Source organism: Sturnira hondurensis, unplaced genomic scaffold (assembly GCF_014824575.4).
Source record: "Sturnira hondurensis isolate 20B ecotype Veracruz unplaced genomic scaffold, ASM1482457v3 Scaffold0001120, whole genome shotgun sequence".
Classification (NCBI taxonomy): Eukaryota; Metazoa; Chordata; class Mammalia; order Chiroptera; family Phyllostomidae; genus Sturnira; species Sturnira hondurensis.
In genome coordinates, this window is record NW_028073751.1 from 1,147,743 (window position 1) to 1,172,134 (window position 24,392).

Genomic DNA, 24,392 nt, shown 5'->3' on the forward strand with positions numbered 1-24,392 from the left:
TTGACTGCCAAATCATTTCACTAAAGTGCAAAAGAAAAACTTCCACACAGAATTAAATAACAAATTCTAAATCTAAGTGCGGATTAATGTGGCTTTATAATAAATTACAATTACTCAGTATCAATATTCTCATTTCATAAATGAGAAAGTAACTAAGGTACTTGTACAATATCAACCAAGGCATAGCAGTAACATAAAACATATCATATCCTGAAAAATAGATTTTAATATTCAGGAATCACAAGAGTTTTAAAAAAAAAGGAATCATAAGAGTTAAAAAATTAACTCTAACCTAAACTTACTCTCCTGACGTTTCCCATTAATGACAATAATTGCACTGCTATACTGAATTGCTACTTTAACTTTAAAAAAATAAAGCTTTGTTTATTTAAGAGTTTGTGTGAACTCTGTATTAAATCTTTCCCTCTACCCACATTCTGCTATGCTAGCAGTTTCTTTGTACAGACAAAAAATAAAAACAAAAACAAAAACCCACTATTCTTACAAAATAAACAATGCTTAAGTTAACAAAGAAAAAACAGAAAGAAACCACAAAATCTCTACTATATATTCTGGCTTCAATGCCTTTCTCATATTACCCTAATTGAGGACAAGAGGTTGTTCAGAAAAATATCACATTCATATACTACATGAATGTAGATGCTCAAAAATAATACCCAAAAGAATTTCTTCCAATTTAGAATTTAAAAATTCCACCAAGTTTGTGCCAAGCCTTCTTTTTTAAATTCTCTCTCCGAGTAGAATATTTAAAATATTCTCACCTGTTCAGTAATTGAACTCAAATCATTAGATGAAAAATCTTCCTCTTCATTTTCAAAAAACTCATAGTAATTTTCCAGAAGTCCAGCCATTATCCTACTCACTATTTCTTGCTCTTTCAGATCTTCCACATCTGTGTAAATGCTAAGAATAAAAGTTAAATTGAACTGAAATTTCAAAACCAATCACAGGTAAAGTTAGAAGACGACCAACAAGCCATTTTATGACTCTTACGCTGAATCTGAGCAATTTATGTCATCATTCTGTGCCCCAGTTTTCCTATCTGTAAAGCCTGCCTAATTTGTATCCAGTTCAAAAAATGCTAGAACAAACTAGATCTACTATAAAAAACAGTGGTTCATCGAGCAACCTGATCCTTGGAAGACAGCAAATAATTCTATTTCATAAATTCAGTTTTTATTTAATTAAACAAAAATTCATAAACTTACTGGAAGACATCTGGACCAAAGACAGCAGCCAAAGAGTTTGCAGACCAAATTTCTTCATGATGTGATGCTACATTGGCTAGAAATCTACACAGAAACTTTAACAAACTGTAATTAACAGGTGGAAGCTGTTGCAAGAGGAACCTCAACTTTCTTCCAAATTCATCTTCGTTATTATAATCTATAAAACATAATGACAGGTTTTTTTTAATGAAGTAAAAGCAAAGCTCAGATATTTTGCCAGGTTCACATAATTCCACCCACTCTCTTTTTTATTGTAACAATTCAAAACCTCTTCACTTCCTCTACTAGAGGCCAAATGCCCTTGGGCTTTGCATCTCACTTATTAAGTGCAATAGAAGAGGTGGAGAGAAGGAACTGTCAACCCCTCAATTGCTGGAGGATGTTTTCCTCATCTATTACTCATAGGCCCTAATTCTCCTATTTATTTATTTTTTAATTCTCATCATATTATCTCTTGCATGACTGTACCTGTATTTCCAAATTAGTGTCAACTCTAACAAGTCAAAATACACTGACCAATACCAGTCAACACCAAGTATTAGGGATCAAAGACAGGCAATTTAACCTTCTAATAATATCAGTGATACTTTTCCACTGGAAAGAATGAGAAAACAAGGAAAAAGGTGAGAAAGACTTTCTTCTCCCCTGACATCCCAAAATGAACAATTAACCTGAGCAATATCAGTACAACTAAATAAAAAGAAATCTCACTTCTTATTTTTTTCCTCTAGGCTGGTTTTGGATTGTCATGCAAGTAAATTTTCAACTAGCAGAAGCTAGATCCTCTGTTTATATCAATGAGTTTTCATGAACTGGAAATGGCCCTGTACCAATGCCACTGACTTTCAGGGCTCCACCTGGGCTCCACTTAAGAGGTAATTCCTCCTGGCTGGTGTAGTTCAGTGGATTGAGCGCGCGGGCCTGCGAACCAGACAATCGTGGTTCGATTCCCAGTCAGGGCACATGCCTGGGTTGCAGGCCAGTTCCTGGCAGGGGCCAGTTCCCAGCAGGGGATGCATGAGAAGCAACCATACATTGATATTTCTCTTCCTCTCTCCTTCCCTTCCCCTCTAAAAATAAATAAATTTTTTTTTAAAAAAAGAGGTTAATTCCTCAGAGGTACTCTCAAAATGAAGTAATTTATTCCTCCAGTAGTGAAAATGCATCTAATTTTTAAAACTCTTTTTCTTCTGGCCCTTAAAATTAATTTTAAAATTAATATTTGGTTAAAAATTCTTAATAACAGGGGATGATCATGATATTGGCTACCTGTGCAAAATAAGACACATATAAGAAACTTATCAGGAAAGAGTAGTCACATGAGTTTTACTTAAAATTTAAAATGCAACCAATAACAATTCTCTCTTTCGTAATATTACCACTGTCCCCATCCAAATACATCAGGAACTCTAATTTTATAGTTAGATGGAACAGTCCCTGGATTAACATTTTCTAACCCACCGTGCCCTTATTATAATTTATGGAAATTTTTAACCTGAACATTTAGCAGAAAAGGATTATTTAGAAAAACCACATATACCAACTCAAAAAATACATGCAAGCAATTAACATTATCACTATGATAACTATAGCAACATTAACAAATTCATACAATCCTCTTTAATTTTGTTTCACTTATCATCTAACATACCCATATATTTATTTGGTTTACCATTTATTTTCCCTCTATCTCCCCTTATGCCCTTCAGAATTTTAGCCCAATGATAGCAGACACTTTCATCCAGTTTTGCTTGCAACTGCATTCCTGGAATCTGTAACAGTGCCTAGCACATAGCAGATATTCAATAAATATTAGCTGAATAAGCAAAGTAAGTACACAATCACCAAAAAAGATGCTGGACTACTAAAGTATTTGATTAATTAATGGGGTGGTGGATTGTAGGCAATAATGTTTTTTTAAATATTTTATTTATTTATCTTCAGGGAGAGAGGAAGGGAAGGAGAGAGGGAAAGAAATATCAATGTGTGGTTGCCTCTCATGTGTCCCCCACTGGGAACTGGCCTGCAACCTAGGCATGTGCCCTGACTGGGAATCGAACCAGCGACCCTTTGCTTCACAGGCCCACGCTCAATCCACTGAGCTATACCAGCCAGGGCACAATAATGTTTTTACTTAGAGTACACAGTCCATGTTGCTCTACTTTTGTCTGTGTACATTTCTACTACACAAAACTGTTTATACCTGTCAGGCTGCTTCTAAAGTCTTCAAATAAGGCAAAGAAGCATTTCAAACACACACATACACATTCATAAATTACACACCTGCTTAAATTTCTTTCCTTTTGAGCCTACTTCCTAGTTAAATTATATCCTAGAAAAAATATATGTACATATCAAAGAAGCTTCCCCTGACTAGCAATACTTTCAGGCATCAGTTACAAAACTGGGAACTGTACTTTCTAACAAAACAATGTATAAGTAATTGGGCAAACCATCACGGTCTAAAACCAGAAGCTGACAAAATTTGACAAATCAATGGAATGGTTGGCTGTCATAACTTGGGGGAAAGGGGTACTAGTGGCATCTAGTGAGTAGAAGCTAGGGATCCTGACAAACACCCTCCAATTCACAGGACAGTACCCTGTAATAAAGAACTGTCTAAAAATATCAACAGTGCCAAGGTTGTGAAATCATGGAGATTTTTAAATGATTTTTCTTCTATACTGATTCCACTCCAACTGGAAACTACTTTAATCACCACCAAAAACCTAGTCCAACAAGAGCAATTTTTTCTTTATTTAGCTGGGGGACAGATGACCAATTTGATATTTATTTCCTTCAGGCAGGTATCCAAGAACAAGCCTTAGTTATATTTTAAACCTAGAATTAACACTGTTCTGGTTTCTGCTAGGAAGTCCTATCAAACCAGAGATAACTAATATCCTAAGCAACCCCACTGGCTATTATTGGATACTCTGCCACACACAACACTGCATATACATTTTTTGTTGTTGTTGTTGTTCCTTCTTTCCCTACCTTCCTACTCCTTGTTCTTATCTCCTGCCTTTCCTCCTTTGAACCCTATAGCCTTGATCAGTTATAACAAGTAAACAGTACCACAGGAATCTAACAAGTTGCCATTCCTTGACTAGACCATAGAACCTCAAAGAGCTTATGTTTTACATAAGAAATGTAATCTCAGAACTATTTATGGGAACATAAGAAATAAATCTCAGAACTATTATACTACAATTACCACTTACATGTCAAGATTTCTAAAAGGTAAGGATTCTGAAATTAATGTTCAATGACTGATTGGTAAAAGTCAAATTTTGTTACCTTGAGAAAGCTGCATCAAGTGAATATGCAAACTGCCAGGGATAACAGGTTCAGGAAGTTCTTGGAGGAAAAACCTAAGAAGACTAATAGCTGAGGGAACATCTGCTTCCTTAACCAAATCCACTTCTTCTCCACTGTCGTATCTCTGCCGAAGCCACTCCACTGTCTCAGCATTCCCATTGACTTGAAAAAGTCCTTGTTGCTCCAGACCTCCTACATTAGTTCAAGCCAAAATTAAATAAACTTCAATTTCAATTACTTGGTCATATATTCATTCTCCAATCAACTTAAAATACTCAGTTTTGGAAAGCCATTCTTGGCTCCCCTGACCAGGCTAAACACCTTCCAATTATACCTCCAACTATACATTTAGAAACATACTAACTCTGTCCTGATGGATATTCTATTTTATCCCACCCCCTATTATCCATTAAAAAGAATCCTATTACCCACCCACTAAAAAAGGCTCTATGCCGGGCATTTCTGAGTATAAAATATACTGAACATTAAAAAAAAGGAATTTCTATTGTTTTTCCTTACTATATTTTGGATTTTCCATGCTTTAAAAAAAATGTCCATGGTCAAAAGGATAATTGTGTTCATTAAAGCAAAGGCTAGCCCTCAAAGGAAGGAAACGTATACCATGTTCCTCAATATAGTCCACAACGTGGCGGACTATGAACGGAACCTCATTGTCTGGATGTCCTCCCTGCTGCAGCTCATCAAGTGGAATTCCAAATATTTTGTTAGCAAGAACGGAGTTGCAGTTACTCAAGGAAGGGGAGGAGCTCTTCCTCATATCTTTTTTGCAGCCAGAAATCAAAGCTGTCTTTTCTGCCAAATGAAAAACAACAACAACAAAAAAGACTATAATGATTAACCTGTGGCAATATGACTAAATACAGTAAAGAAAAAGGTTGTACACTTCAGTGTGTTCTCATCTATTAAATACGCTCCAGTTCATCATGCTCATAATGGGTTCTACAAATAAAGTTCAATACAATCATCTAAGCATTTTCTAATGTGTAGGGTTAGTTCTGAATACTCCATTTAGCACTTGCATATTTATAAAACAATGGCAAAACTAATCGTTAAACTTAACAAAGGACATAAATGTCCCAAAGACAAATTAAGAGGCAAATCTGGCTCCAATAACACCTTTACTGACTGACCTAGTTCATTAATGACACAGGAAAAAAATCAACTGAATTATTTCTGGACTCTGTTATATGAAGCTCATCTAGTCCCTCCATTCATTAACCACCCAAATAGGAAAGAATCACTTTTACAATGTGATAGGCTAAAAATCACTTTATAAACAATGGGCTAATATGAACAAGATTAACCAGTTCTTTTTTCTACATGACAGAGCAGCCATTTTATGTCTTTATAAACAAAGAAAATTTTTCAGTTCTTAACATTAACTTTCTATGAGAATGTTCTTTTATCAATCCTGTTTCATCATTATTCAAAATAAAAAATCTGCACAGCCAGTCTAGTTCAGAAGAACTAAGTCATTTGTCTTAACTTTGTAGGAACTGTGATCAGTAAAGAAGCAGGGGGAGAAAACAATGTTTCCAATATCAAAACACAATCCCCCCCAAAATTCACTTTCTAAAATAAACATATAACTTCATGTAGAAAAGAATTATATTTAAAAGAAAGAAAAACTCTTTCCAAAGTTGATAATAAACAAAATGACAGAAACTGAGTTTTAACATGTCAGAGAAACAACTCCTTTTGCACTACAAGAGAAAGATAACAGAGCAAAAAAATTAATCTGCTCAATATTCTGAAATTTTTACAAAAATAAGGACCACGTGTAGAATAGATGTACCCACTGGATTAAGAGAGTATTGCAACATGACTGGGAAACAAATCCACCCAACTTATAAGAACAGCAGACATTAATTTAGGGACAGCAAAAAGCCATAAATTTAAAGCCGTAAGTTTTAAATAAGCAAGATCCATTCTTCAGCACATCTAGAGTCAGCTAATGACTACGAAACCTCAAATTAATAATCAGTAATAGGAGGTAAACTGCAAAATCTCTGTGGATTCATACAGCATGGGATAATTACCATTTTGAAAACTTACCTTTGAGTACTTAAACACCTAAGTTTAAAAAACGGATTCTGCACCAGCTACCCTCACCGAGCAAGCATTCATTTGTCATTTATGGCTGTTTGAGATTATGACAGAAGATCAGCCTGTAGTTCCTCATTGAAGAAACGCAGAACTCGATCAGTACTTCAGCAGTTAATCTAGAGGGGGAAAAAACAATTCTTTCAATTTCCCACATCTTTTAACTGTGAAAAGAGACCAGAATAATAAGCAGTGAGGTTCACTTAGGAAGGTGCCTATACTAAAAGGCATTCTTCTGCCTAAAGTATCTATGACCTACTTAGAAACAAAATCTTGCACAAACCTTAGAACAATGATGGCTCATCAGGGTAAGCATCTTTCTCACAAAAAGAAATAACAGAATCATACAGGAGAATCTTTGATAGTACACACCTTCAGGGATTATACTATTCAAAGAATTTTCCACAATGGACCCATCATTTGTACCCCACTCAGTTCCATTCCACCCTCCTATACTCAGAACAAAACATAGAAACATTTTCAGATCAAAGAATAAAAGATATAATTTTAAGACTGGAACTTCATTCATGTACTTTATTCTTTTCTTTTGATACAACAAATATTTTGTTAGCAAGAACTAGCTGTCTGAACTTTCTGATTTGGAAAGGCAATCATACATGTTGGAAAAGAACAGTTAAGAGAAGCAGAAGGGCACACCCTCAAGTATCAACTCCACCATTCTATAGGTGTGACCCTGAACAACTTCCATGTTCCTAAGCCTAGGTTTCCTTAGATGAAATAAATACCTACCCATCTATTAAGTTTAAATGAGATAACACCATATTTTGCCACATATAATATGCACCCACGTTTCTCACCCAAACCTTCAGGGAAAAAAATTCTTTGTTTTAATTTTTTAATTCAATATTTTATTTATTTATATTAAGATATTTGTTTTTAGTACTACAAAGGAATTTTAGCATTTATTTTTGAACATATGGATATTGTTATTGCTTTCTACAGTTATACTTTTCAACACATGAGCATAAATAAAAGAATTAAAGACATTTATATAGATATAAAATTAGTACTGCCGATGCATAATGCACATCTTTATTTTTCCCTCAAAAATTTGGGCAAAAAAGTATACATTATATACAACAAATTACAGTACACACATATAATACACAGACAATCATTTTCCATTCTTTTCTTTGCATAAAGTGAAAAGACCAGCAAACAGGCTGGAGAGGGAGAAGGGAAAAGCATGTTCAGCAATATTTTTAAATCATCTGTGAATTCTCATAATCTATTTTAAAAATCTTTTAGTAAGCTCAGTAAATTGCACTGCAACATTCTGCTTTAAGAAAGTTCAGGTTTCAGATAAGCAGAAAAGCAGAAGGGTATTATCATTCAGTGCAGTTTTTTAAAAAATCTTAGTACACACACCTCTAGAAGGAACATTAAAAACTGAGGGGAAGGAAAACTACAATCCCACAACAAACCCTTAGTAGTGATTACCTCCAAAACATCCTAAAATGCCTGCTAAAACATGTAGTCTATTCATCTGAAAAATAGCTTCAAAGTTACAATTATTCCTCCTGTAGTATCTGTAGGGGATTGGTTATAAGACCCTCCTCAGAAACCAAATCTGAAGATTTTCAAATACCCTATATAAAATAGTACAGTATTTGCATATAACTTAAGCACACCCTCCCTACACTTTAAACCACCTCTGAATTATTTATAGTAATATAATGTAAATGCTATATATATAGTTGTTACACTATATTGTTTAGGGAATAATGACAAGGAAAAAGAGTCTGTACATATTCAGCACCAACCATCATAGGCCTAACTACATAACACACATCAGTAACAACAAGCTTTTTCCCCCCCCAGGTACCTTCCACCCACCCCTGAGCCAAATCCATGGACGAAGGATGCAGATACAGAGGGCCAATTATACGTAAGATCCTTGAGAGAGGTTAACTTAAGGGACAAGATGTTAATGAACTTAACATTAAAATTCAGTCTCATACCATCATGACATAAAGAAAAGGGGGACTTGCTTGGTGTATGATAAAGAAAGACTCACTGGCTGAGGCTGTCAGGGGCAAGCTCTCTCTATATATCACTAAAATGGCTACTCACTTAGGGTCTTGTTAGTGAGACCAAAACCCAGTTATCTCATCCTGTGTCGTCTACTACTCCCAGCCTCTAAACAATCTGAAAAGCATCTTTCCCACAGCAATGATGGGGCAGGAATCCATGAATTCATCAGTAAAAATTCATCCTGACTACTAGGAACACAAAGGCATAAATTTTTCAGCTGTTGAGTTTTTCTCCTTAAGAACATCGACAACGACAATGAAAACAACAGCAGCTAATATTACATGAGCAGTTATTATGTGCCAGGCAGTTCATGTACTTTACCTGCATTGATAAGGTATTATTATTTATTTAACCCTCACCCAAGAATACATTTATGGACTTTAGAGAAACATCAGTCAGTTGCCTCTGGTAAGTGGCCCAACCAGGGATCAAACCTGCAACTTTTTGCTGTACAGGACCATACTCCAACCAACTGAGCTACCCAGGACTAAGGTATTATTATCTTAACTCTCATTTTAATGAGACATTACATAGAGGTTTTCCAATTTACCCACAGTAATCCCAACTTCTAAGGATCAGAATCAGAATTTGAACCCAGAGAGTTTGAACTAAATTTAAATTCTGACTCTTAAAAGTCCTTGCTCTTAATCATTGAACTACCACTCTAAGTAAATTTTCACAACTTGTAAAGTGTCACAGAATTTTACATTTTATCACTCAACTGACCACAAAATCTATATATATTTTAGGTCATTTATTCCCAGCTTGTTTAAAGGTACTTACTAGCCAACAATTATTCACTGGAGATCTCTATCTAAGAGCATACTGCTAGGGCATTTGGACTGGAGCGGCCCAAAAGAACATTCCTGCAGACTGCAAAATAGTTTTTGACATTATTTAGTCCTGCTTCCCACCCCTTTCCAGAGCTTAAATTATGAAAATATTCCCTTCATATATGCAGTGAATTGAACAATGTCCCCCCAAATTTTATGTGACCTTAAGTGGAAACAAGATCTTTGCATATGTAATTAGTTAAGCATCTCAAAAGGAAATCACCCTAGATTTAGGGTGAGTCCTAAATCCAATGACTGGTGTCCTTATAAAATGACAAGACACACACCACGAGTAAGAAGGCCATATGAAGAGAGAGGAAGAAAATAGCAGGCAGTCACAAGACAAGAAACACTGAGAGCCACCGGAAGCTGAAAGAGGAAAGGATTCTTGCTTAGAACTTCTGGAAGGAGCATGGCCCCACCCACACCTTGACTGTAGACTTCTAGCCTCTCAATCTGTGAGAGAAAAACCTCTACTGTTTTATTAGAGTCACCACATTTGTAGTAATCTGTCATGGTATAGCCCCAGAAAACTAATGAAACATCTAAACTACAATATCCGGTTCCCCCTAAAAGGGGGGGGGAGGGAATAGCAGCTGGTACCACAGAAAAATATCCTAAAGAAATCTGATGAAATGTCTTGACAGGATCAATAAAATACATACACATCAAAAAAAGCAGTTAAAAGGCTTCACAAAGCCCAAGCTGGTGCAGTTCAGTGGACTGAGCACCAGCCTGCAAACCAAAGGGTCACCAGTTCGATTCCCAGTCAGAACACATGCCTGGGTTGTGGGCCAGGTCCCCTGTATGGGACGAATGAGAGGCAACCACACATTGACATGTCTCTTCCTCTCTTTCTCCTTCCCTTCTCCTCTCTATAAATAAGTGAATAAAATCTTTTCAAAAAATAGGCTTGACAAGGAGGATATCGTGTGTATACTTTCAAAATAACCAACAACTTCCAAAGGCATAATTTTATTATAAATCAAAACAGAGAAAAAGCCACCAAGAAAATCATTTTAAGTACAAGTGACAGTTGCCTAGCATGGCGGTACTGACAAAATAAAAACTCTTGAGTTTTACATCACATACTTTACTATGAAACAAGAGTGATAAAAGTAATGCAATTAAAGACCAATTATCAATAAAGCTGGCTGACAGATACATTCAGAAATGTGTACCTTCGTATATCAGCTATCAACCTGAATTCTGCCAAGGCTCAAGGAACTTCTGCATTTATGTATGACAGCAATACCTTTTCTTTTTTTTTTTTAAGATTTTATTTATTTATTTATCTTTAGAGGGGAAGGAGAGAGGAGAGAAACATCAATGTATGGTTGCCTTTTGTGCGTCCCCTGCTGGGAGTTGGCCTGCAGGGAACCAGCCTGCAACCCAGGCATGTGCCCTGACTGGGAATCGAACCGCAATTCTCTGGTTCGCAGGCCCGCGCTCAAATCCACTGAGCTATACCAGCCAGGGCAATACCTTTTCTTAATAGCATAGAATCTAAGTTTCAAATACCTAATACAATTAGTGAGGGACTTTTTATTTTAAATTTTATTTATTTATCTTTAGAAGGGAAGGGAAGGAGAGAAGGAGAGAAACATCAATGTATGGTTGCCTCTCATGTGTCCCCCGCTGGGAACCGGCCTGCAACCCAGGCATGTGCCCTGACTGGGAATCGAACCACGATCGTGTGGTTCGCAGGCCTGGGCTCAATCCACTGAGCTACACCAGCCAGGGCAGTGAGGGACTTTTTAAAAACGGTAGAACACCAACATCAATACCATAGCTAAAAGGAGATAGCATTAACTAAGCTCTTACAATATGTCGGGAACTATTTTGAGGACTTTAAATGTATTAACTCATTTAATCTTTACAGCAATCCTATGGAGTAGATACTCTCATTATATCCATTTCACTAATGAGAAAACTATTAAAGCACTGAGAACTTTATGGAGTGACAGAAATGTTCTATGTCCCAATTGCGGTAGTGGAGGTTACACTGCTTAATACACTTGTCAAAGTTTACAGAACTGAACAATTTAAATTGGTGAATGCTACCATATATAAATTATAATTCAAATAAGTTGAAAAATAAAGAGAACTGCAAAAAAAGTTCCACATCACTCTAATAGATTATTTAATATCAAACTTTTTTTTATTATAGAATGATACTTTTCCACCCACAAAAGAAAAATTAAAAAATGTCTTTTAACTATATTTCAAGAACCAATCCTGTTTGGCCCTTCTGTGCTATCTAGCACATCCAAAAATTATACATACTTTTCTATAAAGCATAACTAAGAAAAACAGATTAAAGCTGCACTTAAGACATAAATTTTAGACATCAGTTTAGAGACTTTTCAAAGCAAATAATTTTACAAAACACTGTAACAATAACATCTATAGTACACTAATAAAAGTTGTCTTTACACATAAGACAATCTTTGGTAAGAGCACTATCTCTCTAGATACATTATCGTTTTTGTATAAAGAGGTTCTTCTATCTTCAAACTCAAAGAAATAAATAAGAAACACCACTTTTGTCCAAAATGCTTTTGACAAAATAGGATACAATTTACAGAGGGAAGTTTAAAAGAGCTATCTCAAAATTGCTACCCCCCCCGCCCCCCCAAAAAAATCCCTATCACTTAGTATAAAGAGAAAAAAGCCAAGAGGGAGTTAGGTCTCAATAAAGACGGTAAACTGTGGGAACAGAGATTTAAGTTTGCAGACAACTGCTGCGTCTACCTCTAGGTCCGCGAAACAAAGCTTAAGGAAAACAAATACACCCCTGGCTCCATACATTCGGCTTTTCATTAGTGAGCTTTCAACAGTTCACCACAGCCAAGGAAAAGGCACCTCTTTCATTCTGTCTGAATAAGGATGGTACTACAAAAGCTGCCAATACGCTAAATAAATCCATGGTTCCTTCCTGGCCTGAGAAACTGACAAGGCATTCATTTGTCTGAGATTCTCCCTCAACAGTACACCAAGCAAACAGAAAGTTTGCTGACCTTATGTCTCAAACAACACATAACCTTATCTGTCAAGTGTTCATAGATGCTATCTGACCAGGAAAACACAAAGTCACTTAAATCTATTATTAGACTCATGATGACTTTGCCCTTAACTAATTTACCAAAGCATAACTAAGAATTCATTGGTAGAAAGCTTTTAAATTAAAGAGAACTTTAAAACTCAAAGTTTAGGAACTTCTTTGCCTTAGAAAAAGAAAACTATGAAGGACTTCTTGCAACAATTACTATCCCTATGCCTGAGGACTTGTTCATCTGTGTCCACTTTAACATACGATGTGTAGGCACAGACCTCCTCCATGGTGATTCCACAAAACAACAATGAACAATAGAATTACACATATTTTGTAGGACTACATTTGCCAAATTGTGGTACTAGATGCAGCACATATTTTTCGGACTGCAACTCATTAAATGTAAAACTCACTAAATGTGTAACAATTCACCTCAAGACAGCCCATTATTCCTCTCTTATTCAAAGCATTCAGGCAAAAATTGGTTGCCCCTAGAACTAATCTATTGGTAAACAGTCTTCCTAATTTTAACAAACTCTCAAAAGGATTTCATGGCCACAGTCAATTATTCTATAATTGATTTCAAACTACTAAAATCAAAAGTAATACAGCCAGAGGTAGAATAAAGCCAAACTACTAAAATCCCCTGTGACTAGGTCCCCTCACTTATCTCACCAATCTCAATACTAAAATCTAACCTGAATTCTCCTGTACAAAATTCCTGAATTTTTTCCTACTGCCTAGCACCCCCGACTCCAAATTTTATTATCAGAAAAAAACTATGAGCCCAGCCCTCGTATATTTATGTGTATTTCTAAGGTAGAGTAGTAAAAAATATACTAGCATATTATGCACATCATAGACATACACAAAAACATTTCAAGCTTAAAAATAAATAGAAACAAATTGTAATACACATACTCGATCAGGTCATCTGCCCATCCAAAGTGCCAGCACATTATTTTTAAGACCAGTGACCCAGAGCACTGGGTCTCCAAATTCACCTATAGACAGGGCTAGGTTTATTCAAAGTAGGTTTACAGTTGTGAGTATGCAAAATGCACAGTAACTCTTGTATTATTATTCATTAGTTATTGTATTATTTTCTACAAACCACTGAAAACCTACTTTTGCCCCACGCAATATAGAACACAAAGCCACAACCCCAATCCAGCATCCATGACAGCCTGGACTGGGCCTCTATATGAAATAAACTCTTCAGATGATTATAATGCATACAAAGTTTGAAGAACTTCTGGCATACAGGATAAACTCTAAACTCCACTGCATGGTCTACAAGTACCTCACCTACCAGGAAACTCTCCTTTCCCACCACTCCTCCATCTCACTCTACTATTCAGAAATAAATGCTTCCCTACTTGAAATTCACAGTCCACACATCTAGGTTTTGCACATATACTTTTTATACTTAGAACTCTAACTCAACAACACAACCGGCCCCATCTTGTTCATCAAACTTACACTCATCTTCAAGTCTCAACTCCAGCTTCCTGTCAAACCTTCCCTAACTTCCTGAGACAGTTCTCCATTGCTCCTAATGTACCTCTCACGTTTTTAGCAATTGCCTCACATAACTGAAAAGTATGTCTGTCTCTCAATAGAGGATCCTTGAAGGCAAGAAGCATGTCATTTCATGTTTGTATCGCCAAAGGCTTCACACAATGCCTGACACATAATTTAGTTTTTTAAGTAGGTGTTGAATAAAGACATAAATAAGAAGCAAATAATGTTGGCTAGTCCATGTTAAGAAGACTAACAAGATGGGGCACCTCCTACAGCAATTAAAAGCCGCCATACCTACCTCTAGCAATAACCAAAGATGATCAAATCAAGAAGGGAAAGCAACTATCATTTATGGAATATCTATACTCATTTTACAAGTTATTTCTCATACCAAGAATAATGCTGTGAAGCAGGCACTATTCCCTTTTTACATGTATTCTGAAGTCTCTCAGCTGAACTTCAAAATTTATAAACGGTGATGCTGGAATGTGTCACTGGATCTAACTGCAAATCTTTCTAATGAAAGTCTTAAGAAACCAGAACATTAAAATAAGCACTATTGCAGGGCACAAAGTACTCACTCACATTTACTTAGAAACCAGTCACAATTCTGACTCAAAAAGCCAAGGAGACCATGAAGTACCTGGAGTTAGTCTCCAAGATTAGATAAAGAAATTTCCCCAAAGGATGACCTCTTGAGATATCTGTCAAGAGAGATCTAGAGTTCTACACAGGTAACACATGACTACATTTAAAAAAAAAAAAAAAAGGAAATGGCTGGTGTAGCGCAGTGAATTGAGCGTGGGCTGTGAATCAAAGGGTCTCGAGTTCAATTTCCAGTCAGGGCACATGCCCAGGTTGCTGGCCAGGTCCCCAGGGAGGGCCACATGAGATGCAACCACACATTGATGTTTCTCTCCCTTTTTCCCTCCCTTCCCTTCTCTCTAAATATAATTAAATAAAAATTATATATATATATATATATATCATTAAAAAAAAGAAAGTAGAAAAAAAAAGGGAAAGAGTTTAATCCTACTTATGCAAGTGTGAAGAAAGGCCACACTTGAAATGCCTGTCTCCTGATTAAAGGGTAAGCCTGTAATGTGCTATGACCAGATGGCTCCCAATAGGTTCCCTTTCCCCACAGCACTTAAATGTCCCTGGTCTGCCAATTTAGCATGACATTCTATTAAATCAAAGTGAGTATCTGCTAAATTACCTCTTCCCACTAGGCATTAGGACAGTGATTGATTCTTTTTTAAAAATTAAAAGTACACAATTTTATATGCATAATAGAAAACATTCTAGTCAGTTATGTGTATGTGTATAATCTCAATTTTGACAAATGTTAACTCTTCAAGACTCCTCTATTCTAGTAACCTTTCACCTCTTCTGCCCTGAAAGCATGCACACCCAGGGCCTACCTTACACTAATGAGCGAGGTCTTAAGAAGACTTACCATTTCTTCTCGCTCATTAACACAAAACTACAACACACTTCTTTTTTTGTGTTCAGGGTATTAAGGGTAATTAAACAACCTGTCCAGCCAAATGAATCCCTTGAAATCACATTTCTCTTTTTGCGCAGACTTGTACAAAAACTGCTCTATAAAATGGGGGGAAGCTGGAATGTGAAAAAAAAAAAAAAGCACTGACTGTATTTATTTGTGCATCTATCTGTCTTCTCCACTAGATTGTTATCTTTGAGAGCTTTGTTCCCCCGGTTGTGAACACTAAACAGCAGCAGAAGCCAGTAACTGAACTGATTATCATTTCTGGTGTACTTGCAAGTTCACTGTCCAACTAATCCTCACAACTATCCCCTGTGATATAAGCAAGGCAGACAATCATTCCCTTTCTCAGAAGAGTAACAACAACAGAAATCTCAGCAAGGTAAAGAAACTGTTTCAAAGTCACTGAACTAGTGACTAGAACTTCAACTTTTGCTATCTTTTAGGTGCATGTTCTTCTAGGCAACAAGACTAAAGTCATTACTGAAAATTTTGTTTAAACTTTCATTGAAATGTATAAGGCCACACAAAGGTAATTCACAAAACATTTATATGTATAAAGCCACACAGAAGATAATTTATGAAACTTAAATATTCTGTACTTGCCAAAAAATTCCTTACTCAAATACAAATTCAGGATGGGCGGGATAGGACAAAATGGCAGCTGAACTACAACCCGGAAAAGATGGCTGACGTCAAACCAGAGAGCCCAAAGGCCGGGCTTTGCCAAAACAGATATCCGCATAGCAACCTGAGCCACCAGTGATATATCGCCACTTTGTTCAAAGGGGACCAATCCCCAGCTCCCACCAAGAGAGCCAACCAAAATAACCCCCCCACCACCACATTCCCTGCTTGGACGCGACTTCCCCAGCCCCACTCGGTGGACCAGAGAACCTCGCCCAAGTTCAAACCCCAATAAAGCTCTATACTGCCTAACTTGGTGTCTGATTGGCATTTCTTCCTCAGCAGAGCCTAAGAAAACCTTTCAATTAGTTTCAAGTGATTCTACAACCAACAATACATAAGGTGGTCTGCTTTTCCCATAAAACTTCTCTCATTTTATCTGATCATATATTTGAGCTCCTTTGCCTTTCCAAATTTATAATCCACTGTGACTAGCATTTGTTTCAAATTAGAACCACAAAGCACTTTGCCCTGCTGCCCTCCCCTGAAAAATATTAAGCACCTCCTATGTTGATCTCAAATGCTTTTTGGTTTTATTTTTACCTTTATTCTTCAACTGTACAGAACAGCCACTTGATACAAAAAAGCAAACATAAATATTGAAGAATAAGTAAACTCAAATTTTTCTATTTTTTTATTCCTGAAAAGAGCAATGATAGAAACATGACAGGCATCACCCTGAAACCTGCTTAAAAATAAAAAGATAAAGCCCTGGTTGGTGTAGCTCAGTGGACTGAGTGCCGGCCTGGGAATCAAAGGGTCACCAGTTCAATTGCAAGTCAGGGCACATGCCTGGGTTACAGGCCAGGTCCCCAGTAGCGGGGTGCATGAGAGGCAACCACACATTGATGTTTCTCTCCCTCTTTCTCCCTCCCTCCCCCTCTCTAAAAATACATAAATAAAACCTTTTTTAACGGAATTCTTTTTAAAAAAGAGCAAAGAGCTTGAGAAGACATTTCTCTAAAGATACAAATGAAAAGATGTTCAACATCACCATCTCCTAAAAATTCATAAATCAAAACCACAATGAGATACTACTTCACTCCCATTAGAATGGCTATTATCAAACAAATAAGCCACAAACAAAAAAGAAAAGTAACAACCGTTGGAGAGGAGAGGAGGAGAGGAGAGGAGGTGGAGAAGTTGGAACCCTTATGTACTGCTAAATGGGGATGTAAAAGATCTTAAAAAGTTATAACATAGAATTACTGTATCATGTAGAATAAACCCAAGGTATATAGAGTTGACTCTTGAACAACACAAATATTAGGGGTGTTGACACCCGTTCAGTTGAAAATCCATATGTAACTTTGACTCCCCTAAAATATAATTACCAACAGCCTACTGTTAACTGAAAGTCTTACCAATTAACATAAGCAGCTGATTAAAATATATTTTATATATTCATTATATACTACTTCTTACAACAAAACAAGCTAGAGAAAATCAAGGCAGAGAACAGAATTTAGTGAAAAAAAAATACTTGCATAAGTGGGGCCATGTAATTCAAACCTGTGTTTTTTAAGGGTCAACTGTACTCTTACATATATACCCAGAAGAATCAAAAGTAGGGATTCAAACAGATACTTGTGCACTAATGTTTACAGCAGCATTACTTTTGGCTTCACAAAAAACAAAAAGTGATAACAATCCAAACATCCATAATCAGATGAATGGATAAACATCTTATCCAGCCTTAAAAAGGAAGGAACTGCAAGTGGCTTCGAGAAGTGGAGAGGGTGAAATTGGATGTGTTTCAGGTAACACTGTACCTTGCCTTCCCCGTAACTATGTTCTGGATTGCCAATCAGGCCCAGTGGTTTGAGGATGTCATACAGCGAAAGAAGGAGCTGTGGCCACCTGAGGAGAACCAGTGTCATGAGCCAGAAAAATTCAAAGGGAAGATACAGAAGCAGCAGGAGTAGGTAGGTAGTAGGTAGTAGGTAGTAGGTAGTCTGTCCCAGCAGACCCACTGAGACTCCCAAGTGCCTGAATCCCACCCATGAAACAATACAATTCAGTTCTCTGTTTTTCATGAGGAAAAAAAGAGACGTGAATTCTGATACACACTACAACATAAACTTTGAAAACATGCTAAATAAAGACAATGTTATGATTTCACCTCCATAAATAGGCAAATTATAGAAACATAAAGCAGAAAAGAGGTTACCAGCTAGAGTGGGAGTGGAGAAGAATACGGAATGAGGAATTTGTTTGAAATAAATAAATTCTAGAAATGGAAATTGATAATGGTTGCACAATGATGTGAATGTGCTCAATGTTATTGAACTGCACATTTGAAAATGGTTAAAATGGTAACTTTTATGTATTGTATATAGTTGTAATTTTTTTCAAAGTATAGCTACAGCTATTATTTCCCCAATACTAAAGTTAGTGGACAATGGAGAGGGGAGCTGTGCAGATTGAGGTTATTCATAAATTATAATAAAAGCAGTTGTCATTTTACTGATGAAGAAAAACATTTCAGCCATTTTCTCTATCCCAAAACAATGGCATTCTAATGAAAAAATAAATAAAAAACATTTACTTCACCCAATGAAGCATTTTAGGCTACTGTGATATGCCTTTCTGTATCTTTCCAAGGATTTAAACTATGTCACAGATCCCTAATTTGTGACACAATTAAATTGGAATAAATACTACCTCAGCTTTAGCCCTGGCTGGTGTAGCTGAGTGGATTGAGCGCAGGCCTGTGAACCAAAGGGTCGTCGGTTCTATTGCCAGTCAGGGCACATGCCTGGGTAGCAGGTCAGGGCCCCAGTAGGGGATAGGTGAGAGGCAACCACACATTGATGTTTCTCTCCCACTTTTTCCTTCCCTTCCCCTCTCTCTAAAAATAGATAAACAAAATATTTTTAAAAATACTACCTCAGCTTTAAAAGCAGCACATATTAAGAAAGTAAGAAGGGGCCCCCAATGGATATACAAATAATGGCCAGTTCATTCAATTCCATTCAACAAGTACTTACTAAATGCATAGTACCTACAGAGAAACCAAGACCAAAAAGTATTGCAAGGTTACAAAAAGGAAAGTTGACGACAAAAGTAGGCTCACATTAACCCAGGAAGTCAGTAATACAAAACTACCCTTTACTGTCTGCCTTTTAAAAAGTTAAGTGCATCCCAGTTATTTAAAGTTCACAGTCGGCAATACTGTGACTCCGGTTGCCATTTTTAGATTATCAGGAACTTGACAGTAAGGTAATTGCCCAACACTTTAGGGTTTTTTTCCATTAATTAGATGGTTAATTAATTAATCACAATGGGGAACCGAAAGAAATTATGCAACTGCCTTTCTATAAAAGTCAAGATGATTTCTAATTTATTACAAACAAAACAAAGTTTACCAATTTTCCCACTGGGCAAGTGTGCCAACCGATTCAATTTCCTATAACCTTATCTCGGAAACCAGGCGCCCCATCTGAAACTTAACGCTTTATCCTCCGGCCTGACCTATGCAGAGTGCGTTCTGGACGAGTTCCCCCGAGCACCCACAGCCCAATTTCGGCTGCATTCTCCGAGTATAAGGAAGTCAGCAACCACTCATCTCACGTGATCTTTAAAAGGGGCGCAGGCGAGCCCAGAATAAACCACACTCCTTTTTTTTCCTGCATTAACTTCACTGCCCAGCATAAAGGAAGTGGGCAGGGAGATGGCGCAGGGCCGGGGTGCAGGGGAGCCTAGAAAACAAGCGTGGGTGGCTGTGCCTTCTACTCTGGAGGAGCTCGGAGAAAAGGCACACCCCGCTCACGCGCACTGCAGCGGCTGGAAAATCGAAGACTGCCACACACCCCCCCCCCCAGCCAGGGGCACGGCTTCCCCCCCACTTGCTCGAGGGAAAAGGGGGGGTCTTCTCTACGAGAGCCCCACGTGCAGGGTACTGCCCAGGGTCCCCAGCACCTTGACGTGCAACGCCCTTGAGCACTGCACGGGTGGGACACGGCGCTGGTGGGACACGGCGCTGGTGGGTGGCAGAGGGGGGAGAACTGAAGCGACCGGCGACTCGCGCATGCGCAGATACAGGCGCCCGCCCGTTCACCTACCGTTGGAACCGCGACGCCCCGTTCCCCGGCCGCTTCTCCAGGACACGCGGCGACGGCAAGAGGACGAGAACTGAGGCCTCAAGCGGCTCCGCGGCCGGCGAGCCTCTTCCTATGGAGGCAGCTGGCGGGAGGCTGAAACGACGGCTGAGGCACAGGGCCAGCCCGGTAAGCGACCCCCGGATGCCCCCGGCGGTGGCGGCGGCGGAAACGGGAAGAGAGAGAACAAGAGCGGCGACGGAGGCAGCAACTGAGGCGCAGAGCCTCCCTAACGGCGAGCGGGAGGAGAGCGGAGGGAGCAGGGCGGGCAAGGGGCCGGGCCGGACGTGACGTGCGCTGGAGGGGCGGGGCGAGGGCGCCGAGGGGGTTGGGGAGCTTTGCATTCCCTATCCGTCTGCATGCAGTCTGAGGGTTTCGGAAGCTCAGTTATCATCCCAAATTTGGGCCGTAGGTTATAGAGCAAGAAGTCGGGCACGGGCCTGAGGGAGGTGTCTGGGGGGGGTCCTCAGTCTGAGAGGTAAGAACGAAGATAGAGGACACTGGAGAGGGGATGTATGAGATATAAAGGACCAATACGGAAGACAGAGGTCGCGTCTAGTCTCTGCGGAGGGGGTCGGACCCCTGCTGCAGAGGCCGAAATAACCCTGTGCTCGAGTCCAGGTTAGGAGCCCCGAGACCTTAACCGAAAACCGCCGGGCAGCCCGAGGCGGTGACTCAGGTTTCTATTCCCAGCGATGGGTGTTAGTTCTAGGACCATGCCCAGCCCCAACCTGCCTCTTTACTTAGGGATAGGACCCAGAGTCCAGAGAGAGCAAAGATGCTTCTGGCGCCGAGGGAGTCTGGAGGGAGTCTGGGAATATGAAAGTCGATAGGCGTAATGCTCACAGGAGGCTTTATATGCTAAACCAGAGTTTGAGAGGCAGAGCTGAAAGGAGGAAGAAAGAATGAGGAGCTCTCTGAACCTGGGTTGTCTGTACTTGGCTTGCATAGCCACCCAGACCGACCCAGCGGCTCCCAGATGCTCAGAGAGGTTTGCATATTCAACCAATGTTTGCTTTGCTTTAGTCTATTAAGGCCTTTGAGATGTTCCATTGAATAGAATACAGTGTTCTGCATTGAAACTCTCTGACAGTAGGTAGATCCACACCTGCATGAAGAATTCTGGATGTCTATAAAAATATAAACCACCACGATTTGCTCATCCCCTACCTGCCTCAACTGGAAGTCAGTAACCTCGAAAATTTAAATCAGGAACCCTCATAGAACCTGGAACAAGAATTTTTCTTAAAGTGTGGCCCTATATGATGATCTATAAGTGTGTCATCAGAGAGAGTAAAATAAATCTTCTGTAACCTAAGTGTCACATGCCCAGGTGATGCTGTCATAAAAGAAGGGTGGGGTCCCCAAAGAGCAGAATCTAAATAGAATGAATTGTGTGCTCCCACTCTGTCCAGAACAGAGGTTATTGATTCTCGTGACCAGGCCCAATACCCATTATTAGGACAGTTAAAAAAATTCAGATTCAATCATTCAGTCAACAAATACTTATTGAATATTTACTATGTTTTAATCTCTTTTGATACATTAGCAAATAAGATCCCTGCCTTGCCCTGGCTGGTGTGGCTTGCTTAGTTGGGTGTCATCCCACAAAGTGAAAGGTCAGTGGTTTCATTCCAAGGTCAGGGCACATGCCTGGGATGCAAGCATGATCCCAGGTAGGGGCCCGGTTGGAGCATGTAGGAGAGGCAGCTGATGGATATTGTCTCTCACATCAGTGTTTCTCTCCCTCTTTTTCCCTCCCTTCCTCTCTTTCTAAAATAAATAAATAATTTTAAAGATAATAAGATTCCTGCCTTTTTCAAGGTTATATCTAGCAAACTTCAATTCTGAATATCCTTTAAGAACATATAAAGACTCGGGTAGGGGGGAGTCAGGGAGAGAAAAAGCAGATAACTGTAACTGAACAACAGTAAAGTCATTTATGAAACAACAACAACAAAAAAACATACAAAGAGCCCTCCTGTGATTCCATACTCACAAAGTAACCTTCCCATCACTCAAGAGGTCTCAGTAAATCCCCACAGCCAATCAAAAACAATTGTCCAAGGCACATGACTGGTTCCAGTTATACTAGCTATATAGTCTTTCTCAATAAATTCACATCACGGTTTACAAGTCAGCCTCTGTTTACTGGGTTGGATTATAGAGTTGTTTTATCCAAATTAATTTCACAGACCCTGAATAAGTTTGAGCAGAGTGAAATGTAAGTTTCTGAAGCTGCCAAACTGAGAACTAGACAGACCCTGCTTTCACAGAAGCCCAAATAGGATGCAGCTTATGCAGTCAACCTTACATCTTTCTTTAAACGTCTTAAATGGAAGTTTTACCTGTGATTTCATGCTTGAAGAACAGAGGTGAAATGATTGCTTCTAAAGCTAAATTATAATCTAGTAAAAATCATGAGAGTAAATTGGTAAAGTAAAAAATCCTCCTGAACTGGTCCCTCCTATGCAAATAGGTCCTTGTCGACATTACTGACTGTAATAGGAACTTTATTCTGAGTATGAAACCTAAGACTGTAAGCTCCCAGAGGACAGGAACTCCCTTGCATTTATGTGCCCTACTTTCATCATATGGGCTATCAAAAAACAAATGAACTGATTTAGAATGAACCAGTTTTGCCTGTAAAACTCAAGACCATGTCCTTGGAGGATATATTGTCCAGATCCTACTTTATGTAAAACTAGTATGTTCAACATACTGTTTTACATTTTTAAAAACAAGACAAAATTGGCCCTGGCTGGTGTAGCTCAGTGGATTGAGCACCGGCTTGCGAACCAAAGGATCGCAGTTCGATTCCCAGTCCGGGCACATGCCAGGGTTGCAAGCCAGTTCCCAGCAGGGGACACACAAGAAGCAACCATACGATGATATTTCACTCCGTCTCTCTTTCCCTTCCCCTCTAAAGAGAAATAAATAAAATCTTACACAAAATAGCCCTGGCCGGGCCGCTCTATTGGTTGGAGCATGATCCCATATGCCAAAAAAGTTTGGGATTTGATTCCTGGTCAGAGCATATACCTAGGTCCCAATGTTTGCCCCTCTCTCTCTCAAATCAATAAATGTATCCTCAGGGTGGGGATTAAAGGTACACACACACATACAAGACCAAATACCTCTGTTTTTATCCTGTGCCATACCTTTAAGCCTATGCAGTGAGAGTAGATCTGTCACACCTGATTGAGATGGGCTCAATGAGTTGTGTGGTCCCTCTTAGAATAGAAAGTCTTATGGTCATGGAGTCACAAAATGTGAAACTTCCCTCTCTTCTCCAGCTAAAGACAGCTGGCTCACTCCTTGCGGAGGAGAGACATCACGCCTGGTCTCTGGAGCTCCAGCTTACCAACCATATTCAAAGGGATGGAGAGAGAGGAAAGGAAACAGTGAAGATCTTAACTCAACTGTTGATGATTTAACACTCTGGGCCTGGTAGATGTTTAAAGTTGCCTTTTTTTCTGATGGATACTTTTACAGTTATTTCAGAAACCACCACCAGGATATCCCCATTCTGTAGCAGTTTCCCATCCATAGCTCTCTTTATCTGAGCAAAACCACACTCTTTGGACATGGTTTTGTTGGAGGTTTTTTGGTAAGTTTTATTCATTCATTAATATATTCATTATTCATTAATTTTTGAGAGAGAGAGAGAGAGAAAGGAAGGAAGGAAGGAAGGAAGGAACGTTGCTTTGTTGTTCCACTTATTTATGCATTCATTGGTTAATTCTTGTGTGTGCCATGACTCAGGATGAAACCCATAACCTTGGTATATCAGGGCAACACTCTAACCAACTGAGCTACCTGGCTACAGCTCTTTTAATTTTTATTTATTGATTTTAGAGAAAGAGAGGAAAGGAGAGAGAGAAACATCAGTTTGTTGTTACCCTTATTTATGCATTTATTGTTTGATTCTTG

The 24,392-nt window shown here is 38.7% G+C and overlaps 1 protein-coding gene across 10 annotated transcripts in view; it reads right to left on the reverse strand.

Moving 5' to 3' along the window:
* FAM13B (family with sequence similarity 13 member B) overlaps window positions 1–20,733 on the reverse strand; it is a 66,115-nt gene extending 45,382 nt beyond the window's left edge. For all 10 annotated transcript variants that reach the window (XM_037061140.1, XM_037061113.1, XM_037061130.1 and 7 more), the window contains exons 1-6: window positions 20,424–20,733; window positions 6,648–6,814; window positions 5,193–5,384; window positions 4,551–4,763; window positions 1,230–1,407; window positions 783–924 (exon numbers count right to left, since the gene is read on the reverse strand). In XM_037061140.1, the coding sequence (XP_036917035.1) occupies window positions 783–924; window positions 1,230–1,407; window positions 4,551–4,763; window positions 5,193–5,349 (690 nt within the window). In that variant the 5' untranslated portion in view covers window positions 5,350–5,384; window positions 6,648–6,814; window positions 20,424–20,733. The remainder of the gene's footprint in view (window positions 1–782; window positions 925–1,229; window positions 1,408–4,550; window positions 4,764–5,192; window positions 5,385–6,647; window positions 6,815–20,423) is intronic.
* Window positions 20,734–24,392: the final 3,659 nt, after the last annotated feature.